At 37.5% G+C, this 23,124-nt stretch overlaps 2 protein-coding genes across 2 annotated transcripts; both read right to left on the bottom strand.

Moving 5' to 3' along the window:
• Positions 1-349: 349 nt before the first annotated feature.
• On the bottom strand, positions 350-9,944 carry LOC106090977 (uncharacterized). The gene is made up of 4 exons (XM_059370347.1): positions 9,725-9,944; positions 2,520-2,608; positions 2,313-2,439; positions 350-660 (listed from the first exon to the last, which is right to left on the bottom strand). The coding sequence occupies exons 1-4, from the start codon at positions 9,912-9,914 to the stop codon at positions 395-397; spliced, it is 672 nt and encodes a 223-aa protein (XP_059226330.1). The 5' UTR covers positions 9,915-9,944; the 3' UTR covers positions 350-394.
• Positions 9,945-11,622: 1,678 nt separating this feature from the next.
• On the bottom strand, positions 11,623-19,024 carry LOC106090975 (uncharacterized). The gene is made up of 5 exons (XM_013257345.2): positions 18,723-19,024; positions 18,579-18,667; positions 14,879-14,996; positions 13,373-13,596; positions 11,623-11,731 (listed from the first exon to the last, which is right to left on the bottom strand). The coding sequence occupies exons 1-4, from the start codon at positions 18,916-18,918 to the stop codon at positions 13,400-13,402; spliced, it is 600 nt and encodes a 199-aa protein (XP_013112799.1). The 5' UTR covers positions 18,919-19,024; the 3' UTR covers positions 11,623-11,731; positions 13,373-13,399.
• Between the last annotated feature and the right edge of the window lie 4,100 nt (positions 19,025-23,124).

The raw sequence follows: 23,124 nt of genomic DNA, 5'->3' as shown, positions 1-23,124 counted from the left end.
AACAATTGCTCTTTGTAGATGCTCCGTATTTCAAACCAGGCAACGGGTTTTACGTGGGCCACCCTACATCTACATATGCGTATTATATGCTATTTTACCTCATTGAATCGATAGGCGCCCCAGTAGCCATGTTGGTAAAGTGCTCTGATTGCCAGTGCTTGGGTCGTGGGTCCAATTCCCTCCAGAGTCCTTGGTCTGTCGCAACTGTGGATCACAATTATCTTTAAATTGTCTAAGTGAGTCTGTAAAGGTCTGCCACTCTAATCTAACCCAACCTACCACAAAGAAATCAAAAAAATCAAGAAAATTATAATAGTTTATTTTTCACATCATTTTAATGATTTCTTAAGTTAACAAAATATGTGCAAATTTCGTTTATCTCAAAGCTTTTTTCTTAAACTTTCATGCTAAAGTTGCAGGGTGCAGGCACATCGGGGTACATTGGCTGCTGGGCAACAATAGGAATCTTGGTCTCGCATTCCACATATTTTGCGGTATGAGAGAATTCTGTGGGAACTTGGCTAGCAGCTACCGGAGCAACATAGGCAGCATAATGGGGATTGACAGGACTGCTGATTGGAGCGCAGACTGGAGCTTTTTGGGCTTTTACCATTTTCTTGTACATAAGGTAAATGGGGAACCAAATGGCGGCATAGAAGACTGGAAAGGGAAATTTTGGAGATTAATGAGCATTTGTAAACAATGAAATTGAAGAAAAAAAAAAGAAATAACAATTTTCCCATAAACATTCAATTGAGGAACAGCAGAGATACTACCACTACTACTATTAAATTCCCATGAATGAACAGGGGATACTTCTCTCATATCAATGAGTGCAGTCCGATTAATGTTTAAGCTCAGTGATAAGAGGCCAACGGTTGTGTTGGCAAGATCATGTTGTCAGAATGGATGAAGAAGGTCCAGCAAAGAAGTTTTTTGAAGGCAAACACGGTGGTACACGCGCACCGGGAAGACCAAAAGCTCGATGGAAAGATCAAGTTGTGGGAGACACCTCGAAACTTGGTATCAGAGATTTTAGAATGAGCGCAGAAGATCCAGGCGCTTGGAACGGTATTCTACGTTCGGCTAGTGGAACAAATGTTCCGTCATAGCCTATTAAAATAAAAAGTAAGTAAGATAAGGGGACTCCTTTTTATTGCCGAGTCTAAATGGCGTGCCACACAGCGACACAACTTTGTAGAAAAGTTGTAACATAGCAGGATACCTCAAAAATTTAGCCACCATTAGTAAGGGGAAAAACACCGCTGAAAATTGTTTGAGGATGTTCACACCGGAATTTCAACCCATGCGTTCGGCGTCATAAGCAGACATACTAACCTCTGCGCCACGATGAACAGCGGAGATACTGCTCTTATATATGTGACGAGACGGAACGATGTGCTGCAGAGCGACACCACTTGATAGGAAAGTTTTACACTCCAGGATACCTCACTAACATCTTCAGCCTCATTTTGGATATAACCACCGCAACAAATTTTTCTAATGTTCTCTCCAATTAACAAAACCAGGCATTTCATGCCATTCGCGGACGGGGTAATATCTGTGCCAAGGTGACTTCTAAGTAGACCTGGCAAACTATCGATATTCGCAACATTCGATATTTCTTATAATAAATATAGATAGTTTCGATACTATCGTTAACTTCCAATCACCTATATTTCAAACGAAAGTGAGAAGTAAAAATCAAGAGAACGATTTATATAGAAACCAAATTTAATAAAGTCATGAGAGAAATCATTGCACAAAATGTAAGCCCAACCAGTTTAAAATAGCGCCCTCTATAGGTGCAGCGTGTCTTATGGGATACATTCAATATCGGATTGCTTATTTTTGTTACATTTTGCAAAAAATTTAACTTTGTAGATAGTATTGATAGGCAAAATATCAATCGATATTCAGACAAAAAATAAAATATCGATAGAGACATCGATATTTAACCAGCTCTACTTCTAAGTGCAAAATATGACAATTTTAGCCCATTTATGGTTATGTTACTTACATACCCTCGACCACATAAATCCATATCAATATGTCTTTCTAAAAATCTATATTCCAATATATCTCTTGGGATCTTGCGTTTATGACAAATTCATTTATCATCCAATTTCGATGAAAGTCTGAGCGTTAGAAATAGCAGCTCCAGCTCCTCCAAAACCTATGTGATCGAACATTTTGATATAACCTTCATGTAAACGAACCCCTCTAATCCATGGTGTTGGGTATCCAAAGATCGGCCCTGACAAACATTTTACATTTCTCTTGCATTATATTCTTGTTAATATTTTACTCACCGCAACTAAGGATTTCCATAAAATCGGAACTATCATCGTCATCAGCATCAACGAATACGGCCACAATTTGAAGAACCATGGCAATAACGGTGATATATACCCAAGGAGCCACCAAGCGAGGACGTTGCTGGAAACAAAAATTATTGCAAAGTTTAATAAATTGTTGATATCATTATTGTTTCTATTTAAAGTCTAGATTTTAATTACCTTCTTGACTCCGACAACCAAAAGAACAGAGACAACGAACATTGCCACACAAACAGTGACTCCAAGGAAGAGGAAGCCCATAGCATACTCTGAAAAAGAAATAAGTTGTACTTAAAGTTGCAGATTTAAGTTAAGACCGCTCCGCTGCGCCTTCGTTTACTATATATGGAGCAAAATTATTAGTGAAATACTATGCTGCGAAAGTGGTGTATGTATATCGCTTGACTAACAGTATAACATTTTGAATGCCTTTTTTTGAATCCCATATGGTCTTTATTAGTCTATGAAATCGCTCGAAGGTTTTTGGGTCATTTAAGTTTGGATGTTAGATGTACCCCATTCTTAAAAGACTCGATTTTAGCCCTATATTCCCATGGGGATTTAGGGAGTGGGATGGCCCCGCAGACATTTTGCCTCGAATGCGGATATAAATTCGTTCTCTACTCCCAAATACCTTTCATTTGAACACCTTTCTGCCGTAATTGGCATATATGTCCAGCTTGGGGTGGTGTCCTTAAAGTGGGGTGGCAACCCAGGCACTTAGCCCTGAAAAATATCAGCATCTTGCTCTGCTCTTAAATACCTTTCATTGAGCCCCATATTGTCATTGGGTTAAGGGGAGTTTATGGAATGAGGCGTCCCCCAAACACTTGGCCCCAAAATAGGATACCAAATTCGTTTTCTACACTCAAATACCTTTCATTTGAGCTCCTTATTGCCATAGTCAGCAAATATATCCGGCTTTGGGGGTGGGCCTTTAAAAACTAACAACATTGTGCCCCCCTCTCTTTGAGCCCCAAATTGTCATGCTCTACTCTCAAATACTTTTATTTGAGTCCCATAGGTCCAAAGTCGGCGGCTAAGTTCGAGGGATGGGGCGAGCACTTAGTGACATTTCACTGAAATTATATCTCAGATTATATCTCAGGTATCAATTTCGTGCTCCTCTCCCAAATTCCTTTCATTTGAGCCTCGTGTTGCTATTTGTGGTATGTCCGATTTAGGGGTGTTTTGGGGGTCGGGTGCTCCCCCATACACTTGGTCCCATGACTGGCTATCGGATTCGTTTTCTACTTTTAAGTCTCATATTGTCGTGATTGGCATATATATATATATATTTGCCGGATTTTGTGTTGGGGCGGCCCACCTATGTTACCCCTCCGGAAATTGGATTTGTTTTTAGGTTACTAAAAGAGAGAGCAAACAAAAATTCGCTTAAATCGCACCACCCATCTCCGAAATCTGGTTCTGAAAATTAGGTTAAGGGGTACTGTAAGAGAATAACTCCGTCAAAATTTCGTGAGAATTGATTTGCACATGACGATATAATTTTAGTTCAAATCGGGCGTACATATATATGGGAGTTACATCGAGACTTATAAGAGAACTTTTCGTGCAAAATTTCGTAAGAATCGGTTTACAAATGACGATATAATTGAAGTTTTAGTCCAAATAGGACGAACATATACATGGGAGCCATATCAAAATCTGAACCGAATTTTTTCCAATTTCAATAGACCCAAGAGAAGGCCCAAGAAAATACTTTTCCCAAATTTGAAGACGATCGGATGAAAATTGCGAACTGGACTTTTTACGCAAATTAACATGGACAGACAAACAGACGGACAGACAGATGGACGGACAGACAGACGGACAGACAGACGGACAGACAGACAGACGGACAGACAGACGAACAGACAGACAGAGGGACGTTGCCAAATTTGAAGGCGATCGGATGAAAATTGCGAACTGGATTGTACACAAATTAACATGGACAGACAAACAGAGATACAAACCGACGGACAGACAGACGGACGGACAGATGGATGGACAGACAGACAGACGGACAGACAGATGGACGGACAAAAGGACGGAAAGACAGACAGACGGACCGACAGACGGACAGACAGATGGACAGACAGACGGACAGACAGACAGACGAACAGACAGAGGGACAAACCGACGGACAGACAGACGGACAGACAGACGGACGGACAGATGGATGGACAGACAGACAGACGGACAGACAAATGGACAGGCAGATGGACGGACAAAAGGACGGAAAGACAGACAGACGGACAAACAGACAGACGGACAAACATACGGACAGACAGACAGACGAACAGACCGAAAGTGATTCTGAATCGATCGGTATACTTATCAAAGGGTCTATCTCTCTTCCTTTAGTTACAATACCCTGTACCACAGTAGTGGTGTAGGGTATAAAGAAGTTATACATGGATTTTTATACCCTCCACCACCATTAGCATACCCTTATGCTAATTTCATCATTCCGTTTGTTGCACATCGAAATATTGATCTTAGATAACACAAAGTATATGTATTTTTAATCGTCTTGATATTCTAAGTCGATTTAGTCCTGTCCGTCCGTCTGTCGAAAGAACACTAGCTTTCGAAGAAATATAGCTAGACGCTTGAAAATTTTGCATGAATATTTCCTATTAATGTGGGTCGGCTTTGATTGAAAATGGGCTATATCGATCCACGTTTTGATGTAGCTGCCATATAAACCGATCCCGGATCTTGACTTCTTGAAATATTGCACGAGCTGATTTGTAATGACTTCCCTAGCTATATTATGCTAAATATGGTCCAAATCGGTTGATGACCTGATATAGCTTCCATATAAACCGTTCTCAGTTCTTGACTTCTTGAGCCGCTAAATCGGTTCATGACCTGATATAGCTCCCATATAAACCGTTCTCAGATCTTGACTTCTTGAGCCGCTAGAGGGCACTATTATTATACGATTTGGCTGAAATTTTGCACAAAGTGTCTTGCTTTGACTTTCAGCAAATGTGCCAAGCCCATAGCATACTCTGAAAAAGAAATAAGTTGTACTTAAAGTTGCAGATTTAAGATTTATAATTAGGTGAACCGGACCTGCTCCGTTGTGCCTTCTTTTACAATATATGGAGCAAAATTATCCTTTGAATGTTTATTTTGGAGAATTAAAAAGCTTTTAGTGAAATACTATGCTGCGAAAGTGGTATATGTATATCGCTTGACTAACTGTATAACAATATAAACACCTTTATTTGAATCCCATATCATTTTATTAGTCTATGAAATCGCTCCAAGGTTTTTGGGTCATTTAAGTTTGGATGTTAGATGTACCCCATTCTTAAAGACTCTATTTAAGTCCTATATTCCCATGGGGATTTAGGGAGTGGGATGGCCCCGCAGACATTTTGCCTCGAATGCGGATATAAAATCGTTCTCTACTCCCAAATACCTTTCATTTGAACACCTTTCTGCCATAATTGGCAAATATGTCCGGTTTGGGGTGGTGTCCTTAAAGTAGGGTGGCAACCCAGGCACTTAGCCCTGAAAAATATCAGCATCGTGCTCTGCTCTTAAATACCTTTCATTGAGCCCCATATTGTCATTGGGTTAAGGGAAGTTTATGGGATGAGGCGTCCCCAAACACTTGACCCCAAAATTGGATACCAAATTCGTTTTCTACTCTCAAATACCTTTCATTTGAGCTCCTTATTGCCATAGTCAGCAAATATATCCGGCTTGGGGGGTGGGCCTTTAAAAATTAACGACATTGTGCCCCCTCTCTTTGAGCCGCAAATTGTCATGCTCTACTCTCAAATACTTTTATTTGAGCCCCATAGGTCCAAATTCGGCGGTTAAGTTCGAGGGATGGGGCGAGCACTTAGTGACATTTCACTGAAATTATATCTCAGATTATATCTCAGGTATCAATTTCGTGCTCCTCTCTCAAATTCCTTTCATTTGAGCCTCATGTTGCTATTTGTGGTATGTCCGATTTAGGGGTGTTTTGGGGGTCGGTGGCTCCCCCAAACACTTGGTCCCATAACTGGCTATCGGATTCGTTTTCTACTTTTAAATACCTCCCATTTAAGTCTCATATTGTCGTGATTTTCATATATATATATATTTGGCGGATTTTGTGGTGGGGCGGCCCATCTAGGTTTTCCCTAGGTGCAAACAAAAATTCGCTTAAATCGCACCACCCATCTCTGAAATCTGATTCTGAAAATTAGGATAAGTGGTACTCTAAGAGAATAATTCAGTCAAAATTTCGTGAGAATTGATTTGCACATGACGATATAATTGCAATTTTAGTTCAAATCGGGTGTACATATATATGGGAGCTATATCTAAATCTGAGCCGATTTCTCCAGTAATATCGAGACTTATAAGAGAACTTTTCGTGCAAAATTTCGTGAGAATCGGTTTACAAATGACGATATAATTGAAGTTTTAGTCCAAATAGGACGAACATATACATGGGAGCCATATCCAAATCTGAACCGAATTTATTCCAATTTCAATAGACCCAAGAGAAGGCCCAAGAAAATACTTTTCCCAAATTTGAAGACGATCGGATGAAAATTGCGAACTGGAATGTTTTACGGACAGACAGACAGACGGACAGGCAGACGGACAGACAGACGGACAGACAGATGGACAGACAAACGGACAGGCGGACAGAGAGACAGACAGACAGACGGACAGACAGACAGACAGACGGACAGACAGAGGGACGTTGCCAAATTTGAATGCGATCGGATGAAAATTGCGAACTGGATTGTACACAAATTAACATGGACAGACAAACAGACAGACAAACCGACGGACAGACAGACGGACGGACAGATGGATGGACAGACAGACAAATGGACAGACAGATGGACGGACAAAAGGACGGAAAGACAGACAGACGGACCGACAGACGGACAGACAGACAGACGGACAGACAGACGGACAGACAGACGGACAGACAGATGGACAGACAGACGAACAGACAGACGGACAAACCGACAGACAGACAGACGGACAGACAAATGGACAGGCAGATGGACGGACAAAAGGACGGAAAGACAGACAGACGGACCGACAGACGGACAAACAGACAGACGGACAAACAGACGGACAGACAGACATGCAGACGAACAGACAGAAAGTGATTCTGAATCGATCGGTATACTTATCAATGGGTCTATCTCTCTTCCTTTAGTTACAATACTCTGTACCACAGTAGTGGTGTAGGGTATAAAGAAGTTATACATGGATTTTTATACCCTCTACCACCATTAGCATACCCCCATGCTAATTTCATCATTCCGTTTGTTGCACACCGAAATATTGATCTAAGATAATACAAAGTATATGTATTTTTAATCGTCTTGATATTCTAAGTCGATTTAGTCCTGTCCGTCCGTCTGTCGAAAGAACACTAGCTTTCGAAAAAATATAGCTAGACGCTTGAAATTTTGCATGAATACTTCCTATTAATGTGGGTCGGTTTTAATTGCAAATGGGTTATATCGGTCCACGTTTGGATATTGCTGCCATATAAACCAATCCCGAATCAGAACTTCTTGAAATTTTGTACGAGCTGTTTTGTTATAACTTCCATAGCTATATTATGCTAAATATGGTCCAAATCGGTTCATGACCTGATATAGCTTCCATATAAACCGTTCTCAGTTCTTGACTTCTTGAGCCGCTAAATCGGTTCATGACCTGATATAGCTCCCATATAAACCGTTCTCAGATCTTGACTTCTTGAGCCGCTAGAGGGCACTATTATTATCCGATTTGGCTGAAATTTTGCACAAAGTGTCTTGCTTTGACTTTCAACAAATGTGCCAAGTATGATCCAAATCTATTAGTAACCTGATATAGCTCCCATATAAACCGATCTCCTGATTATAATTTTTATGTCACTATAGTTTGGGGGTATACTAATTTCGTGATTACGTTTGTAACTCCTTGAAATATTCGTCTAAACCCACATAAAGTACATATATTCTTGAACGTCATGACATTATAAGTCGATCTAGCCATGTCCGTCCGTCTGTTCGTCCGCGTGCGCGAACTTTCGGAGATGTAAAGCTAGCCGCTTGAAATTTTACACAAATACTTTTTATTAGTGTAGGTCGGTTGGGACTGTATATGGGCCATAGTATGGTTCAAATCAGTCCATAATCTGATATAACTGCCACATAAACCAATCTTGGATTTTGACTTCTTGACTTCTTCGGCCTGATGCAGCTCCCACATAAACCGATCCCCCAATTCTTCTTCTTGAGCCCCTAAAGGTCGCAATTCTTATTCGAATTGGCTGAAATTTTACACAACTTAAAGTTCTGCTATGGTCTCCAACATTCAATTCAATTATGGTTTGAATCGGACCATAACTTGATATAGATCCAATAGTATAGCCTCTTTTCTTTTATCTTTTGTTTGCCTAAAAAGAGATAACAGAAACAGAACTCGACAAATGCGGTCCATGGTGGAGAGTTTATAAGATTTGGGCCGGCCGAACATAGAACACTTTTATTTGTTTAGCCTATAGAGGGCGCAATCCATACCCAATTTGGCTGAAGTTTTTTACAATGACTTGTACTTTGGTCTTCAACATCCTAACCAGGTATGGCCCTAATCGGTTCATAGCTTTGTATAGCTCCAATAGAATAGCAAATCTTATCCACGATTTTTGGTTTGTTTATATAGAGATATCGGGCAAAGAACTTGACAAATTCGATCCATGGTGGGGGGTATAATATATTCGGTCCGACCGAAACTAGCGCGCTTTTACTTGTTTTTAATATATATGGATATTAGTTCCTTCATGTAGGTCGAGTAGATGTCCAATGGACAAATGGGATTTATATGAATAGCATATGATTGATTGATTGTTTTTAGCCATAACATTGGTTTGGACATTGGATGTAAGAGCAGAAATCATCGTACAAAATTTCAACAAAACGCATAAGAATTTCGGCCGCTAGGGGCTCAAGTATTTAAGTCGACAAAATCGATTTACATGGTTACTATGTATGGAAGATATCATCGAGCAACATTTCAGCCAAATCGGATCAGAAGTGTGCCAACGAGAGTCTCAAGAAGTATGATCAAGAATCGGTTTATATGGGACCTATACGAGTAACACGTTTTGACGGCCACATAGAGGACACGCACCCCTGCGTCAGAGTTGCATCTTACACTGCATCACTACTAAAGTACTGGTGAGGGGTACAGTTTATGTTATACATGTCTTCTTATTTTTTAAGGAATATTTTCAAAGATCCAAAACTGTATGCGCCCAACTTTGGGCGTGGTTTCAACACCGCTAAGCTTTAACCGATCGATTGGAAAAAGAATGAAGGGTATGCGTTTCTCTATTTCCGTCAAATACTCACCCTTGAACATCTCTTTGATCTGGGCATATTTCTCAGGATCCACTTTGGGGCTTTCCTGTTCACCGCTTTCTTCTTCTTCCATGATTTCGTCCATAACACTGCCTGCAGCAAACAACAGGATGCCCAAAAGTAAATGCCATATGGCACTGAATATGCCAATAACAATGGCAAATTTCGAACGGGGAGACATTATGCGCCACTTATTGTCTTTTTTCACCGATTTAAAAAATTTGACTTGATATAGCGCGCTAAGCGTCAAAAGAAGAACTAAGCGAAAATAATCTCATAATTGAAAAAGCTAAAATTTCTTATACGAAATAGACCAAAAAAATTTTAACATAATTTTCGTTGATAACACTAAAGGTCATTTTTATTTACTAAACTTTGATTTAGGCAAAAATTTGGCAGCGTTGCTAATTTTAAAGAAAATGGAAATATATAAGCGTGTCTTGAAGCTGATCCCATGGAAAGGCGCCTAAAACTTGAATTATCTTATCTATGCAGTGGCCAATAGGCCAATGTCATGGTGTCCATTATATTCTGTTTGCATGAAAAAAAGGTATGAACACAAAAAGTTTTTATATAATATTTGAAACCTGAAAAAAAAGATAAAAAAAAAACAAAATATAAAAAAAACTCCTACAAAAAGTCATTAAAATTTTGTATTTTTAGAAAATTTCTTTCTTTTTAGGAAGGTTTAATACTATCCTGATCATTCCGTTTGTAATAGTTCCAATAAGAACTCCAAATGCAATTTTGTCCATGAATATTTCATTAGGAAACAGTGGCAAACTTCTGGCCGATTCAAGTTTAAGCTCAAAGATAATGAAACTTCTTTTTATTGTCAAGGCCGAACAGTGTGCCGCTTAGCTACACCACTTATTAGAGCAATTTTAAGATGGTCGCCAGCATTTGCAAGGGGATAACCAAAGCTGAAAATGCTTTTTCTGATGATAACGCCGGGATTTGAACCCAGGCGTTTGGCTTCATGGGTAGACATGCTAATCTCTGCGCCACGTTGGCCACCAAGGTAGCTTCTATATAGATTTAAATGCCTGGGTTGACTTCTTGAACCCTTAAGAAGTCTTAATATTTGGCTAAATTCTGCTAAATTTAAGGTGTATACAGGGTAGCTGATACGAAGATTTAGACCGTACTTGACACTGTTGTTGGAGTCATAACAGAACACCACATGCAAAAGTTCAGCCAAATTGGATAAAATTGCGGCTTCCAGGGGTTCAAGAAGTCAAATCGGGAGACCGGTTTATATTGTAGCTATATCGAAATCTGAACCGATATGGCCCATTTGCAATCCCCAATGACATGCATATATATTAAGTATCTGTGCAAAATTTCAATCGGCTAGCTTTACACGTTCGACCGCTATAGTGATTTTGAGAGACAGACGGACATGGTTAGTTGGACTCAAAATGTAGAGACGATCAAGAATATATATATTGTACTTTGTGGGGGCATAAAAGAAATAAAAATGGATTAATTTCGGCCAAGCCGAATCTTATATACACTCCATGAAGATAGTTCTTCCTCGGCGTCCTCACAGCTTCTCCAATAGTCGTTATTGCCAACCTTCAGTCTGTAAGCATGTTTTCCGATCATACAGTGATCTGTTATAACGAACATAATGACTGAGACGTCTGTTCCAGCCAGCGACAACAAAGCGGTTAACCCTTTTCAAGTGTAGATTCGGCCACATAGCCGATCGGAAACTTCATCCCTTCCCAGAGGCCACCGTTCTCACGATTTGAACCCTCGGATCCGTAAAAGGAGGATTTATCACCCGATTTTGCTGAAATTAGGTACAATGAGTTGTATTTTGTCCAGATCCTACCGTACTTCGATATACCCGCTGTGGGGTTAATAATAAGACATTTTCACCATATTTTGACGAAAAATTTATTAATATGAAAGTGCTTATCAAATTGAAAAATAATTTTATTGTTATTATTTTTTCAGATTTTGTCATAATTTCTTGAAATTTGTTACATACAGCGGTCAAAAAAAGTATTCATCATTAGCAAAATTGATAATAAATTCACTTATTTTGGGTAATTGAAGAAAATTTAAAGTAAACAAATAATGCAGTTTTATACAATAGTTTATTTTTCGTAATATGTTTTAAAATAAATTCAAAAAATAAATTTAATTATCGCAAAAAATGCAATTTTATATAATAACACCAAAAACAGAACAAAAAAAGTATTCATCATTGATGTGCTATCATCAAAGTCAAATTCAAATATTATTTGGGAATCCCCCTTTTCTGTTTTATTTAGTAAAGGAGGCTTTGCCCTTGACAGCAAATATTTAATTTCATTGAAAATATAGTTTTTGTCAAAATGGGTCGTAAGCAAAACGAGGTTTCTGATGAGGTAAAAGTTTTGATAATAAAACACCACAGGAATGGTTTAACTCAAAAAACTATCAGTGAAATATTAAATAGACCACGATCTACTATACAATCCATCATCAGAAAGTGGACAGAAACGAAAACTGTTGACAATAAACCAAGATCTGGTCGACCAAAAGCACTTTCAGTTGGAGATGTGCGTTGGCTAGTGCGGCAAGTTCAGAAAACTCCGAAGACAATTGCGACCATTCTTCGTAAAAACACTATGGAATATTTAGGGAAGGAAGTTACTACACAAACAATTCGAAATACACTCAAAAGGCATAGTTACAGAGGAAGAACTGCACGTAAGAAGCCCTTTATAAATAAAATAAACCGAGTGAAAAGGCTAAACTTCGCAAAAATGTATGTAAAACAGCCCGAATCATTTTGGAAAACAGTCATTTTTGCAGACGAGAGCAAGTTTAATCTTTTTGGGTGCGATGGAAAGGTCATAGTGTACAGAAAACCAAATACAGAGCTTGAAGAACGAAACACAGTTGCTACTGTAAAACATGGTGGAGGTGGTTTAATGGTTTGGGGGTGTATGGCGGCTTCAGGAGCGGGAAATCTTGAAATTATTAATGGAGTAATGGATCATAAGTATTACATTGACATTTTAAAGAGGAATTTAAAAGATAGTGCTGTAAAACTTGGGCTTGGTAATAACTTTCAATATTATCAAGATAATGACCCCAAACATTCTGCTTTAAATACCAAGATGTGGATGCTGTATAACTGCCCCAAAGTCATTAAAACTCCTCCTCAAAGTCCCGACTTGAACCCAATTGAACATCTTTGGGAACATCTCGAGCGAATTTGAGAACGCGCAATTTTTCGAGCAAGAGTCAAATGCAACAGGTGATAATGGAGGAATGGACTAATATAGACCAAAATATAACCGCTAAATTAGTCCAATCGATGTCAAACCGTTTAAAAGAAGTTATAAGACGCGGTGGTCGAATAACAAAGTATTAATTTTTTTAAATTATGTTATTTATTTTTTTGTTTTTTTGCAATGATGAATACTTTTTTTGTTTAATTTTTTGTGTTCAGCTGTAAAATGGCCCTTTTTGTTCCAATAAATACTAATTTTTTCTTTAAAAACAATGAAATTGTGTACATATATATCACACAAGCACTACTGCATCATTAGTTTAATATGTTTTTATTCCAATTGTCTTTTGTAGACTTATTAAAAAAATAACATTGAATGATGAATACTTTTTTTGACCGCTGTATGTACATCCAATCCGTTTATCCTTCGATTACAAAGCTACCATTCCAATGCCTTCTTCTGTTTCTTGAGCCTTGTTGCTTTGAGCCTTTAATTTTGTAGATTCGGCAGGGCTTCCACCCACAGAATATTTGCTGGGACGAACAAATTGTTTTTGTTTAAAATAATAGTTCTCACGAAATTCCTTATAGCAGCTATAAACTGGCAGCCAACATGCTGCTTGAGCAACTGAAAAAAGAAATTTTGCCAAAATTATAAAAAAAATAAAACAAAATAAAATAAAATGAATGAAATGAATGAAATGGATGAAATGGATGAAATGAATGAAATGAATGAAATGAATGAAATGAATGAAATGAATGAAATGAATGAAATCAATGAAATCAATGAAATGAATGAAATGAATGAAATGAATGAAATGGATGAAATGAATGAAATGAATGAAATGAATGAAATGAATGAAATGAATGAAATGAATGAAATGAATGAAATGAATGAAATGAATGAAATGAATGAAATGAATGAAATGAATGAAATGAATGAAATGAATGAAATGAATGAAATGAATGAAATGAATGAAATGAATGAAATGAATGAAATGAATGAAATGAATGAAATGAATGAAATGAATGAAATGAATGAAATGAATGAAATGAATGAAATGAATGAAATGAATGAAATTAATGAAATGAATGAAATGAATGAAATGAATGAATTGAATGAAATGAATGAAATGAATGAATTGAATGAAATGAATGAAATGAATGAAATGAATGAAATGAATGAAATGAATGAAATGAATGAAATGAATGAAATGAATGAAATGAATGAAATGAATGAAATGAAATGAAAGGAAAGGAAATGAATATAAAATAAAATAAAATAAAATAAAATAAAATAAAATAAAATAAAATAAAATAAAATAAAATTAAATAAAATAAAATAAAATAAAATAAAATAAAATAAAATAAAATAAAATAAAATAAAATAAAATAAAATAAAATAAAATAATATAAAAAAAAATAAAATAAAATAATAAAAAATAAAATAAAACTATATGACGAATACCGGACGCCGATAATTAAAGTTGTCTTCTAGCTGTCTTCAGTATTTCCAATTATATTTTTCTTCAAATTTGTCCATTAACAATTTGCCAGGCAGGGACATTACTCTCATATCAAGGAGTTCTACCCGATTGAATATTTTAACCTAATTACGTAGGAACTTCTTTTTATATCCGAGTGGCATACCGCAGAGTGCTACCATGCAAATAAAACCTTCAAAACGACGGAATTCCTTACAAATTTCGCTAGAACTATTGATGGGGTAACCACCGTTGAACATTTTGTTATAATGTTCTTGACAGGATAAAAATCCAAGCCTTCAACGTCATAGGAGGATATGCATACCTCTGCACCACAATGGCCTTTCGTCAATGATTTTATATAAATTCCGAATTAATAAAATAGAGCTGTATCCTATTCTAGAACACCCTTTATATGATATTTACCAACAACTAGTAACTCCAATGTATACTTTGAATTCCAAGTTATAGTGCCAAATATGAATCCAAAAACAACAAGTATTGCTCCAACCACAAGCCAAGGTGCCATAGCTTGATGGATACGCTGTAAAATATAGAAAATAGGAATATTATTACAAACAAGTAAAAGTGGTCCTTGAATGACTCCCCTTAGAGGATCAAGAATTCCAAATGGAATTTCAGGTAATATGGGAGCTGTATTAGGTTATAAAACGATTTTGACCATACCTAGCACAGTTGTTGGAAGTCATAAAAAAACGACACAAGCAAAATTTCAGCCAAACGGATAAAAATTAGGTGTTCTAGACGCGCAATAAGTCAAATCGGGAGATAGATTAAGATCATGGATACATAGAGCTATGTGGCCCAATTATAAACCCAACTGACATACACTAATGGGAAGTGTTTGAGCAAAATTTCAAGCGTCTAGCTTTACCCCCTCAAAAGTGAGCATGTTTTCCACAGACAGACAGTACGGACGGACATGGCTAAATCGACTAAGAATGGCAAGACGATCAAGAATATATACACTTTCTTGGGTCTCAGAACTTTTTTTCCATGTGTCACAAAAGGAGTGACGAAATTAGTATACCCATATCCCATGGCGGAGGGTATAAACAAACTTTTTAAATACAAAACTTTTATATCCACCACCATATGATGGAGGTATACTAATCTAGTCATTCTGTTTGCAACACCTCGAAATATTCATTTAAGACCCCATAAAGTTTATATATTCTTGATCGTCTCGACATTCTGAGCCGATCTAGCTATGTCCGTCCGTCCGTCTGTCGATATCACGATAGCGATCCAACGCGTAAAGCTAGCCCCTTGACATTTTGCACAGATACTTACTATTAATGTAGATCATTGGTAATTGCAAATGGGCCAAATCGGTTAAGACTTAGATATAGCTCCCATATAAACCGATCTCCCGATTTGACTTCTTGAGCCCTTAAAAGCCGCAGTTGTTGTCCAATTTGATTGAAATTTTTGCATGCGGTGTACTGTTACGACTTCGAACAATTATATCATGTACGGTCCGGATCGGTACATAACCTGATATAGCTCCCATGTAAACCGATCTCCCGATTTGAATTCTTGAGCCCTTGTTAGCAGCAATTTTTGTCCAATTTGGCGGAAATTTAGCATGTAGTGTTCCTTTATGACTTCCTCCAACAACTTTGCCCAGTACGGCCCAAATCAGTCTATGAGCTGATATAGCTCCCATATAAACCGATCCCCCGATTTGACTTCTTGAGCCCTTACAAACCTCAATTTTTGTCCGATTTGGCTGAAATTTTGCATGTGGCGTTCCGCTATGGCTTCCAACAATTGTTTTAAGTACGGCCCAAATCGGTTTATATCCTGATATAGATCCCATATAAACCGATCTCCCGATTTGACTTCTTGAACCACAATTTTTTTCCAGCTTGGGTGAAATTTTGCATGCGGTGTTCCGTTGGGACTTCCAACATCTGTGCCAAATACGGTCTAAATCAGTCTATAACCTGATAAAGCTCCCATGTAAACAGTTCTCTCGAACATCCCTGTTCGGTTCCTGCTGGTTTGACAAAAGTTTAGTATGTAGAATGGAATTATGCCCTTCAACTAAATTGATGTTGTATAAATTTTTAGCAGAATCCATGCTGGTGGTTTCCCAAGATTCGGCCCGGCCGAACTTAACACGCTTTTACTTGTTTTTTTATACCCACCACCGTAAGATGGGGGTATACTAATTTCGTCATTCCGTTTGTAACACCTCGAAATATGCGTGTAAGACCCCATAAAGTATATAAATTCTTGATCGTCCTGACGATCTAGCCTTGTCCGGCTGTCCGTCCGTCCGGCCATCGGTCAAAGCATACATACTATCTGTAGGAGTAAAGCTAGATGCTTGAAATTTTGCACAAAAACATTCTTTGAGTATAGCTCGGTTGGGATTATAAATGGGCCATGGGAAATTTTGCATGTGGCGTTCCGCTATGGCTTCCAACAATTGTTTTAAGTACGGCCCAAATCGGTTTATATCCTGATATAGATCCCATATAAACCGATCTCCCGATTTGACTTCTTGAACCACAATTTTTTTCCAGCTTGGGTGAAATTTTGCATGCGGTGTTCCGTTGGGACTTCCAACATCTGTGCCAAATACGGTCTAAATCAGTCTATAACCTGATAAAGCTCCCATGTAAACAGTTCTCTCGAACATCCCTGTTCGGTTCCTGCTGGTTTGACAAAAGTTTAGTATGTAGAATGGAATTATGCCCTTCAACTAAATTGATGTTGTATAAATTTTTAGCAGAATCCATGCTGGTGGTTTCCCAAGATTCGGCCCGGCCGAACTTAACACGCTTTTACTTGTTTTTTTATACCCACCACCGTAAGATGGGGGTATACTAATTTCGTCATTCCGTTTGTAACACCTCGAAATATGCGTGTAAGACCCCATAAAGTATATAAATTCTTGATCGTCCTGACGATCTAGCCTTGTCCGGCTGTCCGTCCGTCCGGCCATCGGTCAAAGCATACATACTATCTGTAGGAGTAAAGCTAGATGCTTGAAATTTTGCACAAAAACATCCTTTGAGTATAGCTCGGTTGGGATTATAAATGGGCCAAATCGGTGCATATTTAGTTATAGCTGCCATATAAACCGATCTTGGGTGTTGACTTCTTCAGCATCTAGAGGTGGCAATTCTTATCCGATTTAGCTGAAATTTTGCATATAGTATTCTGTTATGACTTCCAACAACTGCGCTAAATATGGTTCAAAGCGGTTCATAACCTGATATAGCTGACATATAAGCCGATCTTGGGTCTTGACTTCCTGAGCTTCTAGAGGGCGCAATTCCCATCCGATTCGGCTGAAATTTTGCATGACGTATTTCGTTATGACTTCCAAAAGCTATGTCTAGTATGGTCTAAATCAGTACATAACCTGATATAGCCGCCATATAAAACGATCTCCTGATTAGACTTCTTGAGCTTCTAGAGGGCGCCATGCTAATCCAATTTGCTTGAAATATTGGTTGCCCAAAAAGTAATTGCGGATTTTTTAAAAGAAAGTAAATGCATTTTTAATAAAACTTAGAATGAACTTTAATCAAATATACTTTTTACACTTTTTTTCTAAAGCAAGCTAAAAGTAACAGCTGATAACTGACAGAAGAAAAATTGCAATTACAGAATCAAAAGCAGTGAAAAAATTTGTCAACGCCGACTATATGAAAAATCCGCAATTACTTTTTGGGCAACCCGATAGAAACCTTTCTCAGGAGTCTTGCTCTACTGCGCTTCACTTTCAAACTTAGACGCAACGTTTTGAAAAGTCTTCCTTTAATCTCCTCCATGTTTCCAATCACACATCGTTTAGAGCATTTACTACATATCAGAGAAATCCTATTGCCTATGTGATGTTAAGGATTAATGGCCTGTTTGTTGATCTTGAAGTCAAACTTTTGAACAAGTCAAGAATTTGCTTGAAATGCAATCCAAGCAGAAATGAAAGTATTTCAATATATAACTAGATTCGCCAATGCCAATAAATAACAGAAACCGTCTAGATAGACAAATCCGGATCAGTGTGACAGTCTTTCATTTACCTGCGTTTTTTTTTTCGACATTAACAATCAGGCTATAACTATTGAATTCTAAATCCACTTACCAAATTCACTCCCACAATCAAGAGTAAAGACAGCGTCAACATAAGAACATACAATTCCAATTCATCCAGGTAGGTATAGTAATCATTTACTGAAAACGAAATCGATGAGTAAAGTTTTTTTTAGTTAATTTTACATTAACCTACAGCTGATTGATAAGCTTATGGGCTTCATGGGCTTAGCATCATCTTCTTCATCCATGGTGACATATTCGAATTCTTCATATCCATCTTTAACTCGACGATATTTAATTACAATTGTTGTATTGTAAACAATTAACCAGGCATACATTAAGGTCGAGAATATCGCAATGAAATATGAGCTGCTGCGTGAAGAAATCATTATGGCAACTCTGGTTTTTGAGATAGATAACGCTTGAAATTTGTTTGCATCAGTCTATGAATGATGGCGATTATAAACTAAATTTTGTTTTGCAATCTACTGTAAAGCCAGCCTTACTGGGTATTGTAGATGATGTCGGAGATGATTACAGAAATGTTTACTCACTAGTATACGCGAGCAGAGTTACCAAAACAAACGTTATTCAGGAATAATATTAAAAAGATTTGACAAAAATTTCAATTAATGTGTTTGTTGTTCTTAGCATTGATGATTAGTTTGTATCGGAATAGTGAAAAGTAAGGCTTTCTTCCCTCTTGCTTAGCTAAGGAGACCTAGAGAACTCATTGAGCCCTGTTTCAAAATAAAAGCATGCTCTACACCGTACTCATTAGTCGTTGGGTATGTAGAGCACCTTAATCAATTTGACAAAGGTATTGAAGAATCAAAGTGTTTTTACAACATCACATACTTGCCTAACGTTAATAAGTTCTTTGCTATGCTATTTTTTGAATAGAAAGCATTGTATATGATCTCGAGCTGGAATTTGTTCGAAAATCACGAAAAATATAATTGTGACAAAATCGTCTTTCTTATATATATCCAGTAAGGAAAGGCAAATAATACCCTATACCACCTACTGTATGTAGTACTTTTTATATGTATTTTATTATTATATTATTATTATATTATTATTTACATGTATTTTATATGTATACAATAGAACTTATCTCGAAATCTAGTCAGACTTTAATTTGGATACCAATTGAAATAGCAATTTAGAACGGATGAAAGATATATATGAGAGCTATATCTTAATCTGGACCGTTTTTTTTTCAAAATCAATAGCGTTCGTCCTTGAACTAAAAAAGAGATTTATACAAAATTTTATGAAAATTGGACAACATATGCGACCTGTACCTTGATTACAAGAATACATGGACAGACAGACAGACGGACATAGCTTAATTGAATCAGGAAGTGATTCTAAGCCGATCCGTATATTTAACGGTGGATCTAGCTCTTCTCCTTATTAGCTTTGCAAACAAATGCACAAAGTTACAATACCCTGTACCACAGTGGTACAGTAGGGTATAAATATGAATTTTGTGTTTGTTTGTTGGTTCGTTTGTTTGTCTGTTCCGTATAGACTCAAAAACGGCAGAAACGATTTTCTTGAGATTTTCACAGATGGTGCATAATGATACCGTGGTGAAAATAGGATACTAAATTTTTTTATATCTGAAAGGGGCGGACTCTCCCCCTTACCCTAATGCTCAGAAACGCCAGATCTCGGAGATGGGTGGTGCGATTGTCGACATTTCTTGTGCTCGCTTATAGTAACCTAAAAACAAAAATTTTGTATACAAATTTTGGATGGGGTGCCTAAGGGGGTCGTCCCATCCCAAAACCTACCAAATATATACAAAAACCAATCACGATAATATGGGACTCAAATAAAAGGTATTTAAGATTAGAAAACGTTTCTGATATCCAATTGTCGGACCAAGTGTTTGGGAACCACCCCACTCCCCCAAAACAGTCCTAATTCGGACATATTTACCGACCATGTCAATGTGGGGCTCAAGTGAAAGGTATTTGTGAGTAGAATACGAATCTGATATCCAAATGTGGGACTATGTTTCTGGGGGTCCACCCCTTCCCCAAAACATCCCCTAAACAGGACTTATATACTGACCATGGGGATATGGGGCTTAAAAAAAGGTATTTGAGTTTAGAATTAGAATCGAATATCCAAATATGGGACCAAGTGTTTGGGGGGCCGCCTCTCCCCAAAAACATCCCCCAAAGGGGACAAATTTACGATCATAGCAAGATGGGGCTCAAATGAAAGATATTTGGGAGTAGACCACGAATCTGATATCAATATTCGGGAAAAGTGTCTATGGGGCCACCCCACCCCTACAACACCACCCAAATAGGAAGTATTTGCTGACTATTGAGGCTCAAATAAGAGGGTTTTTAGAGTGGAACACGAATCCGATATATATTTTCAAGGCCAACTTTTCAAGGAACTAAATATTTATAGTTTTTAGGGCCAATACCCCAACCCGAACATATTTGATGACTTTTGCAATAAGAAGTTTAAATAAGATTAGAAAACGAATTTGATATCCAATTTTGAGGCCAATGGGGTTCAAATAAATGATATATAGATATATGAGAATAGAGTACGTTGCTGATATATTTTCCGGGCTTAGTGTTTGGGGGATCACCCCAATCTCCAAAACACCGTCTTTTGCTTTAAACGAAGCATGTGTGGCTTAAAAGAAGTTTTGAATTCTTACGTAAAAGAGGCATCCTTTACCACAGACGAAGTTCATTAAAGTTTCACAACACGAAGTGACTTTTACATCAAAATGAGGCAAATTCAGAACTAACGTTCAACGGTGGATGGATATGTTGCATGTGTTGAAGGTACTATTTTACTTTCCAATTATATTATTTTTTTGCCTCCATGATTAGAAAAATTCGGCAACACTGTTTAAGAGAAATTTAATTTTATGTAGAATTAATTTTCAAAAATTTATAAACACCACTACACATCAGTCCAAAAAAAAACAAAAACAGAGAATTAACAAGAATACGCAATTAAACATCAATTTATCATAACAAAGTCAAAATAACGAATGGCTTCGTATAAGAACATCGGATTGTTTATTTGGCTGCCACTCATATGTTTAAATCAAATGATCAACATTAAATTGTTTGAGTTAAAAGTAAGATTACTTAAAAAAATTAATAAAAAAATGTCCACTGTAATAGAGGGAGCGTGAGCATTAAAAAATAGGGTTACAAAATTGGATATAAAGATTATAGAGAGTAAGCGCAAAGCATCACAAGTACAAGTAAAATATCACAAGTATCACCCCAACTGCAAGGTATTTGGAAACAAAGCACGAAGCTTACACAAAAAATTTTAAACATAGCCCATTCAGAAAACACCCGATTTCGCTGACATTTGGCATAGTGAGCAACGTTAGACCTATCGATATGGTCCAGATCGTTCTATATTTGGTTATAACTGCCATATGTACCGATCTCCCCATTTCAGGTCTTAGACCCATAACCCCGCATTTATTTTTTTTTTCGCTCACTTTTAAGCAGCGAGTTGTGTTGGGCCCCGAATACGGTCCGGATCGGTCTGTGGCTTAATATAGCCACACATAGACCGATTTTCTGATTTAACGTCTAAGACCCATTAAAGCCGCATTTATTACACCATTTCGCTAAAATTTGGCACAATGGTTTGCGTTAAGATCCCCGACACCAAATATGGTTTAAATCGATCCATATCTTAATATGGGCCCTATATTGATCTATATCCCAATTTAACATGAATTGCACGAATTTAACACAGTGCGCTGTGTTCCACCCTTCGATGTCCGTGCCGAGTGTAGTTTACATCGTACCATTCTCGGGTATAGCTGCCATATAGACCGATCTACCGATTGAAGGTATTTCATACATATATAGCGTATTTATTACCCGACTTTGCTGAAATTAAGAAGAGAAGAGCTATGTCTACACTTACTTCTCGAATATTGTGCAAATCGCTCTCACGATTTAACTGTAATTTGGAACAGTAAATTGTGGCTAGTTTGGTCCAGTTCGGATCATATTTCGATTAAGCTGCAATGGGTTCAGAATCCTGCTAGATACTAACTACTGATGTAGGTCGATGGGGATTGCAAATGGGCTATATCAGTTCAGGCTTAGATGTAGCTCCCATATAAACCGATCTCGCGATTTGACTTCTTAAGCTCTTACAAGCCGCAATTTTTGTCCCATTCGGCTGAAATTGAGCATGTAATGTTTTGTTATGACTTCCAGCAACTGTGCCAAGTACGGTCTAAATCGGCTTATAACCTAATAAAGTTCCCATATATACCGATCTCCCGATTTGAAATCTTGAGTCCTTACAAGCCTCAATTTTAGTCCGATTTAGCTAAAAAAATTTACATGGTGTTCTGTTATGACTTTCAACAACTGCGCCAAGTACGGTTCAAATCGGTCTATAACCTGATATAGCTTCCATATAAACCGATCTTCCGATTTCACTTCTTGAGCACTTACAAGCTGCAATTTTTGTCCGATTTGGCTGAAATTTTGCGTGTAGTAATTAATTATGACTTCTATTCGACAAATTTAGAGCGGTTAATCGATTAATCGTTTTGATGTAAAACA

This window comes from Stomoxys calcitrans, chromosome 5 (genome assembly GCF_963082655.1).
Source record: "Stomoxys calcitrans chromosome 5, idStoCalc2.1, whole genome shotgun sequence".
NCBI classification, from domain to species: domain Eukaryota; kingdom Metazoa; phylum Arthropoda; class Insecta; order Diptera; family Muscidae; genus Stomoxys; species Stomoxys calcitrans.
Note: the sequence above shows the minus strand (reverse complement) of the source record. Positions and strands in the feature narration are given on the sequence as shown.